At 51.0% G+C, this 15,107-nt stretch overlaps 1 protein-coding gene across 1 annotated transcript in view; it reads left to right on the top strand.

The window, feature by feature from the left end:
* The window catches only part of LOC308616212 (uncharacterized protein C1orf198 homolog), a 33,904-nt gene that overhangs the window by 4,022 nt on the left and 14,775 nt on the right, over window positions 1–15,107 (top strand). The window contains exon 2 of the mRNA XM_081232387.1: window positions 8,670–8,720. Coding sequence (XP_081088513.1) covers window positions 8,670–8,720 — 51 coding nt within the window. The remainder of the gene's footprint in view (window positions 1–8,669; window positions 8,721–15,107) is intronic.

Raw genomic sequence — 15,107 nt, 5'->3', positions numbered from 1 at the left:
CTTGCTTAGAACAGACATGGACATTGAGGCTTGCCCTTTGGGTCAACTACTTGGTCTGAACATTGAAGCATGTCTGAGAATGGATGCTCTGAGCAGTCTGACTTTCCCTGTGCTTCTCAATTACGGCGTTCTTCTTCCAGCAGTAAAAGTTTTGGGAATGGCTTGCTTTGGGAGATGAAGAGTTTTCATTTTAGAGGGATTTAGCCATCACCCCAGTCTGCTTCTGCCGCTTCCTGTTATCAAATAGCAAAAAAACCACACCAAAAACGGAGAAACAAAAAAACCCGAAAAACGAAAACCCTGACTTTGCAGGCACGCGTCGCTCTCTGCCCCTTGCCCCCACTTCCAGACTCTTCCACTGATCTGAGCACGTCAGTGAGAGTCACAGGGTTCCGAGCTCTGTGCCACATTCTTGGCTCCCAAAAGGCCATAAGCAAGTGAACTCAGAAGTTTGGGCAGCCGGCGTATTGGCTTCTCAGGGGCCTGCTTGCCTGTTTCATTTCTCTGTAAAGTGGGTGGGGCTGGGCAGGAAAGGTGTTTCCATATGCCAGCCCTGGGGACCCTGATCTGGATTTCGCGTGCTGTAGAGCACCGGTTTTAAGCCCTGGAGCGAGGTAGTTCTGTCCCCTGTTCCGCAGCTTAGCATGACCCGCTGCTCTCAGAAGGAGGTGTTCTCTAGCACCTGCATCCCTCCCCCTCCTGCAGGAAACTGGAGGCTTGCTGCCTGCTCTTTTACTCCACCTGGCCTTCACCTCCTTTTCTGGGTCTGAGTCTTGGCCTCCCTGACCCCTGGATACCTTCTGCAGGCCTCTGAAGGCCCCGTGGCTTCTCCCATGCCCATTGCCCATCCGGCTTCTGCTCCCAGCTGGCTGACGAAGCACCTTTCCCTGAAGTGCTCAGGAGGCTGGGGGTCAGTATGGAATCCCCCAGTGCAGCAGACCTTGCTAAGCCGCTGTCATCCAGTCCATGCCCTTGGGGCTGCCTGCCAAGGGCCACCTTGCCCTTGCCCCTTAGGGTCCAGGCTGGTCAGCTGTTTGTGTTTGAAAGTAAACTAATTAAATGGGTATACAATTTCTAAAATAACGACCCTGTATGTTACTGTTAAAAGTTTCAAGCAATGCAGAAAGAAGCAGCATTATGAAGCAGAAATTGGTAGTGTCCTTCCAGAACTTTTCTCACTTATTCAGTCTTCATTAGATTTGAGTTTGGTTGGATATGTGTCTTCCTGATGCAGGACCTGTGACATGTGAGGTCACCTCTTCCCCATTCACTTCAGCAGCTTGGCTTCTATTTTTCAGCCTTTGGCACAAAAAATGAGAAATTTGAGAGTTCCTTTCTCAGCATTTGGACTTGTTTTTTAAGGAAGGCAGAATGTGTAATTATGATTCCCACCTTCTGTCTGGCAGATGCATGCATGTTTTAGAAAAGGTGACAGGGTGGACCTGGCTTTTCGTGTCCCTGCCTGGGACTCTGCATAGCTGGGGCTCCTCGGGTGGGGGAGGTGTATTGAACAGGTGGCCTTGGGAGCTGAGGCAGCAACACAGGCTCCCCCTGGCCCCTGTGGGTGTGGCCCAGTGGCTACCAGGGAACAGGTTTTGCAAAGAAACGACTCGCTCCTTGTCTTGCAGGGAGGGAGGGGGCAGAGCTGGGAAGCCTGTTGGCAGGTCTGGAGTCATCTTATAATTGACGGGAGTTACCTTTACACTCTAAAATGAGAGATTTCCTTAGTACCAGAGAAAGTACCCATTTCTCAGAAAAAGAAATCAAGGCCAGACCTGTCTGTTAAACTTCTGCCTCGTTCTCCTCTTCATTTCCTTAGACCTGTGCCCCACCCATCCTCCCATCACTACCTTGGCATGTTTCTGCTGAGGTCTGAGGAGGCCTGAGTTTCTGTATTTGTATTCATGGTGGAACCTGCCCAGGAGTTAAATCATAACTGCTTTTCTGTTGTTGGAACTGCCCTTTTGTACTTCTGGTGATGGCAACCCTCTGATCTCAGTAGAATTAAATATACTACAAGTCAAAGGGGATAACATCGATTCCATAAACATATAAACAATAGTCCCTAAGAATAACCACTTGGTAAAAAAAAAAAAAAAAAAAAGAGCATATTCTTCTTCCTCACTTCTCCCTTTTTTAAAGTAGGCTTTATTTATTTATTTATTTATTATTTATTTATTTTTGCGGTACATGGGCCTCTCACTGTTGTGGCCTCTCCTGTTGCGGAGCACAGGCTCCGGATGCGCAGGCTCAGCGGCCATGGCTCACGGGCCCAGCCGCTCCGCGGCATGTGGAATCTTCCCAGCCCGGGGCACGAACCTGTGTCCCCTGCATCGGCAGGTGGACTCTCAACCACTGCGCCACCAGGGAAACCCCTACACTTCACTCTTGATGTTGGACATTCAGTGGTTTGGACAAACATCTGAGGACACAATTCTGTCGTTACAGTACTGTGCGGAGTACTTTCACTGTCCTAAAAATCCTCTGCGCACCTCCTGCTCATCCCTCTCTCCCGTCCAGCCCCTACAACTACTTATCTTTTTACTGTCTCCACAGTTTTGCCTTTTCCATACGTCATATAGTTGAATCGTGGAGCCTTTTCAGATTGGCTTCTGTCACTTAGCAATATGCACTGAAGGTTCCTCGGTGTCTTTTCATGGCTCGACAGCTCATTCTTCCTAGTGTTGAATAGTATTCCACTGCCTGGATGGACCACAGTTTACTTAGCCATTCATAGCCATTCGCCTACCGAAGGACATCTTGGTTGCTTCTAAGTTTTGGCATTTATGACTGAAGGTGCTGTAAGCATCCATGTGTAGGTTTTTGTGTGGACCTGAGTTTTCAACTCATTTGGCAAACTACCAAGGCGCATGATTGCCTCCCTTCTGTTTTTTATATGCTCCTGTGAATTTGAGGTACGGACCGACACTAACCAGATCACCAGGCAGAAGGGGCTCCATGCAGGATGTGCCAGGAGGCCCCGGCCAGCCCACATCACTGGAGCGATGAGACAGTCAGCAACACAGGGTAGCGTCTGTCCTGCTCCCACAGGCCCTGCCGTCTGAGCTTCATTTCTCTAGCTTAGAGTATTTCAGAGTTTACATTTCTTACTTTCTTTTTTTGAATTTTATTTTATTTTATTTTTTACACAGCAGGTTCTTATTAGTTATCTGTTTTATACAAATTAGTGTATACATGTCCATCCCCATCTCCCAGTTCATCCTCCCCCTACCCCGCCCGCCCCCCGCTCCTTTTCCTGCTTCGTGTCCATACGTTTGTCCTCTACATCTGTGTCTATTTCTGCCTTGCAAACCGGTTCATCTATACCATTTTTCTAGATTCCACATATATGCGTTAATATATGATATTTGTTTTTCTCTTTCTGACTTACTTCACTCTGTATGACAGTCTCTAGGTCCATCCATGTCTCTACAAAGGACCCAATTTCGTTCCTTTTTATGGCTGAGTAATATTCCATTGTATATATGTACCACATCTTCTTTATCCATTCGTCTGTCAATGGACATTTAGGTTGCTTCCATGACCTGGCTATTGTAAATAGTGCTGCAATGAACCTTGGGGTGCATGTGTCTTTTTGAGTTATGGCTTTCTCTGGGTATATGCCCAGTACATTTCTTACTTTTAAGCCAAGATGCCACTGTCTATCACCCAGAAACTCCCCTCATTTATGGACTTCAGGAGGACAGTGACAATATATGGTTCCAGTGAGCACTGTTTCTGAATCACTCAAGAAAAATCAGATATATTTCTGGGGAGCTTAATGGTTGGGAGTCTAACTTTTTAGAGACTCAGCCCTCTAGGTGGCAGGAGAAATTTAACAAACAGTGCACCATATTCTGACTACCACCTAAGAGTGTTTATTGTTTATGGTTACATACTAAGGGCATGATTAGAAATGCTGTTGCAGTAGTTTTATGTAATCTTTGAACTCTGGGAAGAATGAAATGAAAACGGCCTTTAAACGTGATTTGCTGGGCCCTTGCTGTGTATTAGGAGACCGTTTGTGTGCCTTGGTTGATTATACTGATGCGCAGACGTGATTCTGCCTGCTCCAAAGTTGGGTGGGTGAGAGCCAGCCCAGAAAACCTTGGGCTCCTTGTGACGGAAGCCTGAACCCAGGTTGGTTTAGTAGAAGTCCTTATTTGAGGATGATGAGAGTCACGTAGCAGTATTCATTGAGGCCACCTTGGCAGGTGGGGTGGCCTGGGAAGACAGAGGTGGATCCCTGAGCCTGGGAGGTCAGCAACTGCAGCCTGTGTGGCCAAGTGTCCCCAGTGTGAAGAGGCAGTCAGGTGTCCTGTGGAGGACTGAAGTAGGTAAGCTGCCCAAGGGGAACAGCTGCATTAGAATTACCTAGGGAGTTGTTGGTTTTCTAAAACTAAGTCAGGTGGGACCCACAGATTCTGCCTATTAAAACAGCACTCTAGATGATTCTTTTTTTTTTTTTTTTTTAAATGTGGGAGTCTTGTCCTTCTAAATGAACTTGTTAATTCATTTGGTGGAATCTTTTTTTTTAAATTAATTTATTTATTTTTGGCTGCGTTGGATCTTCTTTGCTGTGCACAGGCTTTCTCTGGTTGCAGTGAGCGGGGGCTACTCTTCGTTGCGGTGCACGGGCTTCTCCCTGTGGTGGTTTCCTCTTGTTGCGGAGCACGGGCTCTAGGCATGCGGGCCTCGGTAGTTGTGGCACACGGACTCAGTAGTTGTGGCTCGCGGGCTCTAGAGTGCAGGCTGAGTAGTTGTGGCACATGGGCTTAGTTGCTCCACAGCATGTGGGATCTTCCCGGACCAGGGCTCGAACCCACGTCCCCTGCATTGTCAGGCGACTTCTTAACCACTGCGCCACCCGGGAAGTCCCTAGGTGATTCTGATTTACAGCCAGACCTAGAACCTCTAGGCTAGGGGTGCTCTCCAGAGAGTATTGAGTCTGGTGCCTGTGAAGGGCGGCAGTGTGGACCCAAGACCAGTAAGGACCCAGGAGGTGGTCATCCCCTCTGGCTACCTGGGACAGGTATGCCAGAGAGAGGGCATCTGCAGGAAGGTGCAGTTTGTTCAGTTTGCGGAATGGTCCCCAGCCTGTCCCTCAGAGAGGCCCAGAGTGGAAGCGAGACTTTCAGAGCGCTGCAGGGGTCTCAGAAGCAGTTCTTTTGACTGTTGCAGGAAAGGTGCCGCTCCCCGTCTGCGGGCTGCTAGCGGCCTGGCTTTGTGTAGGAGGAGCTCAGAGCTGCTCTGTGACGCCCGTGCTCCTTGCCCCACTTGCTCAGGCTGACCTATGGCCGCACTAAGGGACACCCGCTGTGGACAGCGCCACTTACAGGTGCTGTCCACTTCACACGCCTGAGACACGATGAAATTCACCGGCCCCAAAATTGGAAAAGAAGGTTATAAAAGAATAAATGGCCCATTAGTCTCCAACTTCATGAAGAGGAGAGGCTAATATTTATAACATTTCACGTTTGAAATGAATTCTAAGTCCAGAATTTTTCATTTTAGAATAATTTTGGAACAGTCCTGACTTTTACAGAGGAATCAACCAATTATAGAGGAGTTACTTGTCACCAAATAATTTCCAAAGCAAAATTACCAAAATCCTTTAAAAATTTAAGAGTAGCCGTTACATTTAGTGTAGAATGTAGTGAATTTCAGTGTGTTTGATATTGGTTGCAGCTTGTGGTGTGTTCGGAAATGTTTAACATCTGGCTCCAGGGCAGTGAGGGGAGCAGCCCTGATGTGGAGCACCTGCTGGTTGCCATGGAGATGCTCCCCCAGGGGCTGTCCAAGCCCCCAGGTAGCTCACTGCATCAGAGCCGGTCAGGGAGGTGCAGTGACCCCGTTGTGTGGTGTTATAGATGCACTTTCCATCTTGCAGGGGCAACAGATGTAAGTAACCTCAAGAGCACAGATAATAGCAAAAGGGACTAAAGTAATTAGGAAATGATGTTTCCAGCATTTGTTACCTTTGTCAGGTTTTTTTGGGGGGGGAGGGGACACTTTTTTGAAGAATAGATTTTAATTTTTGGAGCAGTCTTAGGTTCCCAGCAAAAGTGAGTAGAAAGTACAGATTTCTGACCTACCGCCTACTGTCACACATGTGCACCCTCTGCTACTACCAACACGCCCACCAGAGTGCAAGATTTGTTACAATGGATGAACCTACACAGCAGTGTTGCCCAACATCCATAGTTTCCACTGGGGTTTACTCTTGCCGTGGTACATTCTATGGGTTTTGAGAAAAGCATCCATCATTACCGTGTGGTACAGAGTATTTCACTGTCCTGAAAATCCTCTGTGCTCTGCCTAGTCAGCCCTTCTTCTGTTCAACCCTCGTAACCACTGATCTTTTTATTGTCTCCATAGTTTTACCTGTTCCAGGATGTCATATAGTTGGAATCATATAATATATATAGCCTTTTCAGATTTTTTTTATTGTGGTACAGTATTCATAACATAAAATTGACCGTGCTAACCATTTTTAGGTGTACAGTTAGTACATTCACAGTGTTGTACAGCCATCACCACTATCCATTTCTAGAACTTTGCAATCCTGATGCCGTTTTGCATACAACTGCCTGGAAAGCCTGTGCTTGCCCCCAACGCTCTTTGTGGCTGGAGTGTGCAGCCAGTGGCTGACATCAGAGCTTCAATCACATTTTTGTTTGGCATGTTTATTTTTGTTAAGTGCTTTATTATTTTTTTTTATGAGCTCAGAATTGCAGAAATCTAAGGAATTTGCCCCTTGACTCTGTTTCTTGCTGGAGCAAACAAAAGATTATTGACTTGACACCAAGTTGGGGAGAAATCACAGTGCACCCCTCTGTCTGCAGCCCCCTCGGAATTTCAGCCTGTCTGGGCTGCAACCACTGGAACCTGCTGGCTCACCAAGCTCCAGGCTACATCTTTGTTCCTCAGAGTCTTGCACTCATTCATCTTCCAAAGCCAAAAACCTTCTTACTGTGTTCTTTGCAGATTTCAAAGGGACTCAAGCAGCATAATTAACATTCAGAGGATCGATCATATCACATGAGAAGGGGTGTCCAGCTCTGGTGTGTCCTGCTTTTGGCCAGTGGTCCTGCTCCCTTCTCTGCCTCTGCCTGCCCACTGAATCTCCACACGCCTCCTCTGTCCCCTGAGGTGGCCACTGGGCTTGTCTCCCCCACCACCTCCCCACAGAGGGAGCACATTTACCAGTTGGTTTCCCTTTGCCCTTTTCCACAGGTCCAAATCTAGAACAAAGGGAACATACATTCCATCAGCCTCCTTTATTTTTCCCATGTGAAAACAAAGTCCTTCTTGTTTTATTGCTTCTGAGAGGAACTTAGAGGGTCCTGAGATCACAGAATTTTAAGGACTTTCAGGTCATTGAGCTCAAGTGCGCTCTTCTCCCACGCCCTGACCACACACATAGAGACCTGGATGCAGGAGCCCCCTCAGCCGAGACTTGTTAACTCACATTTTTACTTTTGGAGGGGCACAGTTTGTAAGTTGAGGAGTACACTTGGACTTAACTGAGATTCCCAATGGGATCGTAGTGGCCCACGTTCCCTCTCATTTTTAAAGTTTTGCCTGACAGCCAGGAGTGATAGGAGACATAGCTTAGAGGCCAAGGCTGGGGATGGAGTCGGTACTGAAGGAAGTGGACCCTCTGCAGAACTGGTCCCCCTCCTGGAGGAGGGGGAGGGGAGCCAGGTAACCTAGCTCTGGGGCTAGGGAGTGACTCTGGGCGCGAAGACATCACGTACCTGCGGTGCTTTATGCAAGGACAGTCTCAATTCAAAATATTTTATCCCATTTTCAGTCTGTATCACCCAGGATGTCCCAGTTTTTGGTTCAGAAAATATGATTCCCCAGCAGAAGCTGGGCACACATGAGACATTTGCTAGTATAGGAATACAGCTGGAGAGTTGGAGGGGTGGCCTAGGAAAGGCGATCTTACAAACCTTTGTTCAGGTCAGTGGATCCAAGGTCAGATTCTCAGTGACTGTTTTGAAGGGCTCCTTCTCTCCTGTTCCGCTTGTGAGGGTCAGAAGGATTTCAGAGTTTTCACTATAATTAGGCAGTTGCATTCAGTTGGCATTTTCTTCATTGATAGGCCGATTACTGCCTTTCAGATCTCTGGCAGGCACTTAGGAGGATGCGGGGAGGATGCTCAGACAGTACAGGTGTTGACTGGCAGATAATCTCCCGACCTCCTTTTCCTCTGTTACCTCATTTTATCCTCACAACAACCCCTCAGGGGAAGCGCAGTTCTCCTTTTACAAATGAGGAAACTGAGGCTCAAAAGGCTAAGTCATCTTCCCCTGGCCGTGTGGCTAGTCGCTGGCAGGGCCGAGACCTGAGCCCGGAAGCCCTGTTTCCTTTCTCCTCGGCCTCCCTGTCATCGAGTCCGTCCTGGGGCTCCCAGGCATTCATCGAATGTCTGTTTGGCAGGGGACGGGCGTGCCTGGCAGCCGCGGCCAGCAAGGTGAGGGGGGAGCCAGACCAAGAAGGTCAGCACATTCTCTGCAGAGCGCGACAACTTCAGGCTTGTTTTGAGCCAGGACTTGGGATTCTTCTTGCTGAAGTTTGGTTACCCCATGGCCTTGGGTGGTTGTCTGCGCGGGGTCCCTTTGGGTTTGGATTTCAGATTTATTCTTGAATTTTTATTTCAGGACATAACTTGGCAAGATGAGCACTCTGCCCCTTTCTCCTGGGAAACGAGGGTAAGTTGGGTTAAATTTAGATTTGTTTGTGTTCTTAAAAAGCGTGGCGGCCTTAGGTATTTTCCGTTCAGCCTTGGTGGGCTCAGAAGGCCGCGGGCTGCGGGTGATGCGCCCCCTGCCGGTGGGAGAGGAGAGGCGGAGGGGCGGGGCCTACACCACGTTGGGCTTGGTGAGGGATGGAAGCGTGGCGGTCAGCGCGCTGGGCACGGTCGGCGCCCCTGTCCTGGGAAAGCAGGGGCAGCCCCTCGGGGGGCTTTCTCGGCTCACACTTCTGCCCACCAGCACTCAGTGCCTTGTTGGGGGCTCCATAACGCAAAGCTTTGAGGGAAGCTTTTCTTGGCGGGGGGGGTGGGGGGGGTGGGGGGCGGGGTGGTTAAGAGCTGCTTTTATTAAAGTGAAATCCGAAGGGCAGCCGAGATAGGAAGGTGGGTGGGTGTGGAGACAAGGCAGCAGATGCATCAGAACTGCCTGCAAGAGTCACCTCAAAGGCAGAGTCCTGAGGGAGGAAGGGAGGAGGGGAAGAGTGCCCTTTGTACCCTTTGAAGCTGGAATAGCCAGTGGATACAGATGTGCAACCCAGCCTGGGTCCCTGATGCTGGTCCCCAGTCATTCGTTTATTGCTGTTAGTGTCATTGTTGCCAAAGTTGCTTAAGAGTATCAAGCTTAACGGGGTTTATCCGTTTCCCCATTCTCCCTAGTTGTCCCAGTACAAGTGCATTAATAAGTAGCGCAAAATGACCAAAAGGCAGGTGTCTCAAACCCGAGGAAAAGAAGGAAAAAGACCAGGATTCTCTGAATTCTAGAACATTCTCTGCTGTGTGTTGGAGCGTCCTTTCCCTAATGGGGGTGACCAGGACGGCTATGTACCTGCAATAGGGCTTAGGCTTGAGGTTGGATCAGGGCTTTCAAGCCCTGACACTTGAAGGGGCTCGTTTCTTGGTTTTTCACTTGCCCCTACAGTTGCTCATCCCGGTAGAAACGGCGTCCAGGGGGCCGTAGGGAGGGTGGGTCAGAGCGGGATGCGGCAGTGGTGGGGGGGTCTGCAAGCCACCTGAGAGGCCCTCAGGTGGGCGTCTGTGTCTTAAAATGAAGGATATGACGAGGGCTCAGATGGATCAGGACAGCCATGGTGTTGCCCACAGGCGGCGCGGTTGGTTAGCTGATTGATTGCCCCAAGTGACGCGAGCTGCCCTAGGATGAGGAAGCCTGTGAAAGTTGAGGGGACCCTTACGTGAGAGTTGAGAGGTGGCTTTTGCGAATACGTGGCATTAATGCAGATAACCATGCTCCTCCCGCAAGCACAGACTCCTGCCTTTGGGGGTCCAGTACGTCAGGTCCTAAACATCCCAAAAATAAAGATGCAAATACCTGCATCCTGCGTGCGTGATTTTTTTTTTTTTATTTCCGTGGCAGATTAATAACCTAGGTCTGCGCAGAGGTCAGGGTGAGTGACGACGTTGTGCCTGGAATTGGAGTCTCCTTCAGGATCTGGACACTGGTTAAGGGGTGGCTGAACCAGCGAGGATGGCTGGGAGGCAGCCAGGGAGGGTGAGGGGCAGCCTGGGATTGCAGCTTCCGAGCTCCAAGACCCACCCATAAATCCCTTGTGCAGTGACAGGGCAAAGGGAGTTGGAGGTGGGTAGAAAGGACCTCGCCACATTGACGTTCAGCCAGGGCCATCAATATTCCTTTTATATGGGTTCCCCAGATGGGTAACTGACAAGCACTACAGTTAAGTCCCCTACACACGAACCTTCAAGTTACAAAGTTTCAAAGACGGGAACGTGCGTTCTACCAATGTCAGGCGTGCATGAAATTGCAGCTTGCCCTCCATCTCTTACTGCTGACGATCCTTCAGCTCTACCGTCTCCCACCTCCTCTCCCCCCTCCAGCCAGTAACTCTTCTTGCCTGTTCACTCGATGCCAGCCCCTGGATGCCAGCTGTTGTCCTGGACTACTGTCCTTTTCAAGGGACTGTACTGTAAGATAAAAAATGTTTTATTTTTTGTTTGTTTTTTATGTGTTATTTGTGTGAAAGGTATTTTAAACCTGTTACAGTACAGTACTAGATAGCCCATTGTGTTAGTTGGGTACCTACATACAACTCATTCGTATGTAGGGGCCTTACTGTAATCCTAGGCAGATGGGTAGTCTGCAGTGGGGAGTGGACAGCCTCGGGGACAGTGGCCCAGAAGGCAGCACAGATGTTACTGGACTGGGCCCTGTGTTTGATGATGTCTCAGTGATGAAGACAGAGAAGTCAAATTAGTTAAAATGCCCCGAGCCCTAAGTCCATCATGCCCCCCACGAGGATATCTGCTCTCGTAAGAATTTACCTTGTTAAATGTTCCTGAGTCAGCCGTTCGTGGGATGGGATGTTTCATCTATTATTACCTTGATGCAGATGACATTCTGGGGCAAGGATGGGGCAGCACCTGGGGCGGCTGCTGAGAATGAGGCTCAGTGTGGGAACAGGTGCTGGGAAAAGGTCTCTAGAACAAGGTGTGCTGACACAGTCCAGCACGGGTCACACTCGTGCTGGTGTTAATTGTCCACAGATACCATCCAGGTCTCTTAGGAACCTGCATAAATTGAGAAGGCTTGATAAACTTAAGTCAATATGTGTTGCTCACATTTTAATTAACTTGTTCTTTTGTTTTTTTGTTTTTTTTAGTGAAAGGTATAGTCTTGTGGCTGAGAGTTCTCAGTTTCATTTTTTTTTCCGTTGGAGTATAGTTACTTTACAATGTTGTGTTAGTTTCTGCTGTACAGTGAAGTGAACCAGCTATATGTATACCTGTATCCCCTCCCTCTTGGACCTCCCTCCCACCACGCCCCTCCCCCCATCCCACCCATCTAGGTCATCACAGAGCATGAGCTGAGCTTCCCGTGCTATACAGCAGGTTCCCACTAGCCATCTGTTTGACACATGGTGGTGTATTTATGTCAAACCTAATCTCCCAATTCATTTCACGTTCCCTTTCAATGAGAGAACCAACTTATTTCATGAACAGGTGGGCTGTGTCCTCACCTTTCGATTTGAGCTCTCAAAATCACACTTACGTGATTTGAAGTCAGAACTTTGTAGAGGCAAAATAGAGAGCGTTCCAGAGAGCAAAGGGCCTCACCCCTGCTCTGTCATCAAGAGTCGGAGTTCCCCCACTCGCCTCTCCCCAGCTGAAGCGCGAGTGCCCACCTCTCTGCATTGTCACGCTCTTCCTTAGGACTGAAAGACGGATGAGAACTTCTTTGGAGAGCTGCATGCAGGAGGTGGGTTAGCCAGGGCAGGGTGGCCCTGACCTCCAACTGCAAGGCTGGAGACTCTTTGTCATTTGACGTCTTTGATGCATGGCCGGCACCTCACTCCTTCGCGGCTTGAAGCAGCCATTTCTTTTCTCCTGATTCTGGGGGCCAGTGGTCTGGGCAGGGCTCAGCCGGGCTGTTCTTCTGTGGGCCTCGCCAGGCACCGCTCACGTGTCATCTGACGGCCGATGGGAGCTGGTTGCTCTAGGGTACCCTCTCTTCCGTGTCCGGTTGGGGCCACGTGTGTCCAGTGGAGCTACGTGTTGGTGGAAGAGTTCCCTCGGGTGAGAGCGGAAGCTGACAGGGTCTTCCGAGGCTGAGGCTTGGGCACCAAAGTATCCCCTCTGCTTTGTTCTGCTGGTCAAATCGAGGCACAGTCCAGCCCGGATTTGGGGTGTGAGGACATGGATTGCAGCTGCTGACGGACCGTTGCAGAGAATGTGTGCCATTTCGAATCAAAGACTCCACGCTCTGACAACCCTGACAGCGGGTCGTTTCATTTGATTGTCTATCATCCACTGATGGTTTGTTTTGAATCTTAAATTGTGGTAAAATACACATCCCATAAAATGTACCGTCTTAGCCATTTGCAGTTCGGTGGCCTTAAGTGCATTCCCACTGCTGTGCAGCTGTAGCCACCATCATCTCCAGAACTGTATCATCTTCCCAAACTGCAACTCTGTTCCTTTTAAGCCGAAAACCCCCTTTCCCCCTCCCCCAGCCCCTGGCAACCACCCTTCTACTTCCTGTCTCTATGACATCATTCACTGATTTTTTTCAAAAATCTGGCGGACGTTGATTATCCTTCCACTCTGGGACAGACATTATGCTTAAGGCTCAGAGGTGAGTAAACACTTGCTCTCGGCCAAGATCCCAGTGTGGGGGTGACCGCGCCGCAGAACTCACACAGGAGGACCGCTTTAGCCACACGATCATTTTCCTTCATTCACATAACACATATTTACATACATGTTGGTAGATACGGTCTCGTGCCTTCTGCAGCTATTCACTTCAGACTTTCTTTTTTCTTCCTTTTTTTTTGGCCGTGCTGCACGGCATGTGGGATCTTAGTTCCCTGACCAGAGATCGAACCCGCGACCCCTGCACTGGAAGCGTGGAGTCTTAACCACTGGACCAGCAGGGAGGTCCCCACTTCTGCAGACATTTAATGATAGCCAACTAAGTGCCTAGCTCTTTCTCAGCTCTGACTTCTCAGCCACCAGTCGATCAGCTGAGGCCAGGGTCAACCTGACCCAAGGTGATGATTGTTGGGCACAGAGCCGAGAATCTCAGGGATTTGAGATTTCTTCCCAATTTTTGCACCTCTGTCTGGGCTCCTTCTTTTGGGCCAGCCCGTGGCCGAGGACCCCTGCAGAGACCTGCAGAGCGTGGACGAGCTGGTGCTGTCCGTCCCTGAAAGGCAGCTCTGACCAGGAGAGGCCTCGATGCCGGGCAAGCACTGCCCGTTTCCTCGGATCCTGCTCGGTCGTCCAGCCTGCCCTCCCCTCCTGGGTCGCCTCCTGCCGAGGCCGCGCCAGGCCTGATGCCTCTGTCGCTCCGACCTCTTCCCCACGGAAGGGAGGCTCCGAGGCAGAAGTGCCCGTCCCGGCCGGGCGCTTGGTCATCATCTTTCCCCTCATCCGTCAGCTTGGCAGGTGTGCTAGGGGCAAGGGCGCCTACAGGGCCCCACGGCGGATTCCCTTCTCCTGTCCTGAGGTTCCACAAGGAAAACACTCAGCACTTGGAATGCTCCAGAGAGGGGAGTCGGGAGGAGAGGATGCTTTGCGCTGCCACCCCTCTGGGCCGGGGGGTTTACAGGAGACTCCTGCAGAGGCAGGTCAGGCCCTAGCGCCGAGTGGCTGGACTCTGGGGACGCCACGCCCACCGTGCTCGCCTCCCCCAAGGCGGTCTGGATTTTCCCTGTCTACCCGAGTCCTTCACCTGAGGTTCGGCTGCCTATTTGGGGATCGTAAGTCAGCTGGGTGGGGATCAGCTCCTTGATCTCCGAGGGTCAACGCAGACCACTCCTGGAGTAGGGAGGCCTCTCAGCCGCTCCTCAGGAGGACAAGTAAGCCTGGGAGCCAGAGCGTCTCCGCGGGCTGAGGTCCATACCATAGGGATCTGCAGCACGTCAAATTCTCTCACCCAGGAGGTCAGCGTCGCTGCCTCCGCTGCGGGCCGGATGCCGGTGCTTAGGGGCGGCGGTAACGGCCAGGCGGGTTGAATCGATGAAGAGGGATTGGAGCTTGGGTCTGTCTGTGGCTAACAGGCATCTCTCGCCCACGCAGGACAGAAGGGCGTTCCGTTGGGATGTCCGTACGTGGAGAGTTCCCTGGGTTCGCAAGTATGGCTCTGCCTGGCTGTACCCCCTCACCGCCAGCCAAAAGTTTCTGAGAAACGCAGGGCCGTGGAGCCACGCCATGCTCCCATCACAGCATCGCTCCTGCTTGGGGGCCCTCACGGAGACCCCCGGCTCTGGCCAGCAGTGAAGTCTCCCTCCCCTCCCCCTGCCCCTCCCCCGTGCTGTCTGTAGCTCACCTTCCTGAGATCCAGAGCAGGCCTGTGGCCCCCTGCTCGGGACCTTTCCTGGCTTTTGTAGGTGCAGTGACCTGTCAGCTCCTCAGCCCGGGGCCCAGCCTGCTGCTCTGGCCCCAAGGGTCCTTACCGCCGGTCTCTTCTCCAGCCCCACAGCCCTGCCCCATGGCACTGATCTCGCCTGCCTCGGTGCCTTGCCCAGCCCCCTGGCCCCCAGCCACCCGTGCAGGTCCCACCTGCCCCCACACCCGGAGCAGATTCCGTTCCTGTGGTTCTCCCAGTTATTGTGACAGCCGGGCAGCTCCCACAGGCCCCTGATCTGTGCTGAGCACCTTGGGGGCATTTCCTCAGCTAATCCCCACAATGCACGCTTTGACAAATGAGGAAACAGAGGCCCAGAGTGAGGGGTGTGAGCTAGATGTCCTAGCCCAGCGCCGTGTGCTTCACCCCTTGCCGCAGCGTCTGCAACTGTCCCCCTTCTGTGTCCCCCCTGAGAAGCTCTGCGCTAGACGGACACACGTTAATGTCACCGGTGGTGTTCTTTGTTGG

Source organism: Mesoplodon bidens, assembly GCF_964165515.1.
Source record: "Mesoplodon bidens genome assembly, chromosome: 1".
Classification (NCBI taxonomy): Eukaryota; Metazoa; Chordata; class Mammalia; order Artiodactyla; family Ziphiidae; genus Mesoplodon; species Mesoplodon bidens.
This window is presented reverse-complemented; position numbering and strand designations above follow the sequence as displayed.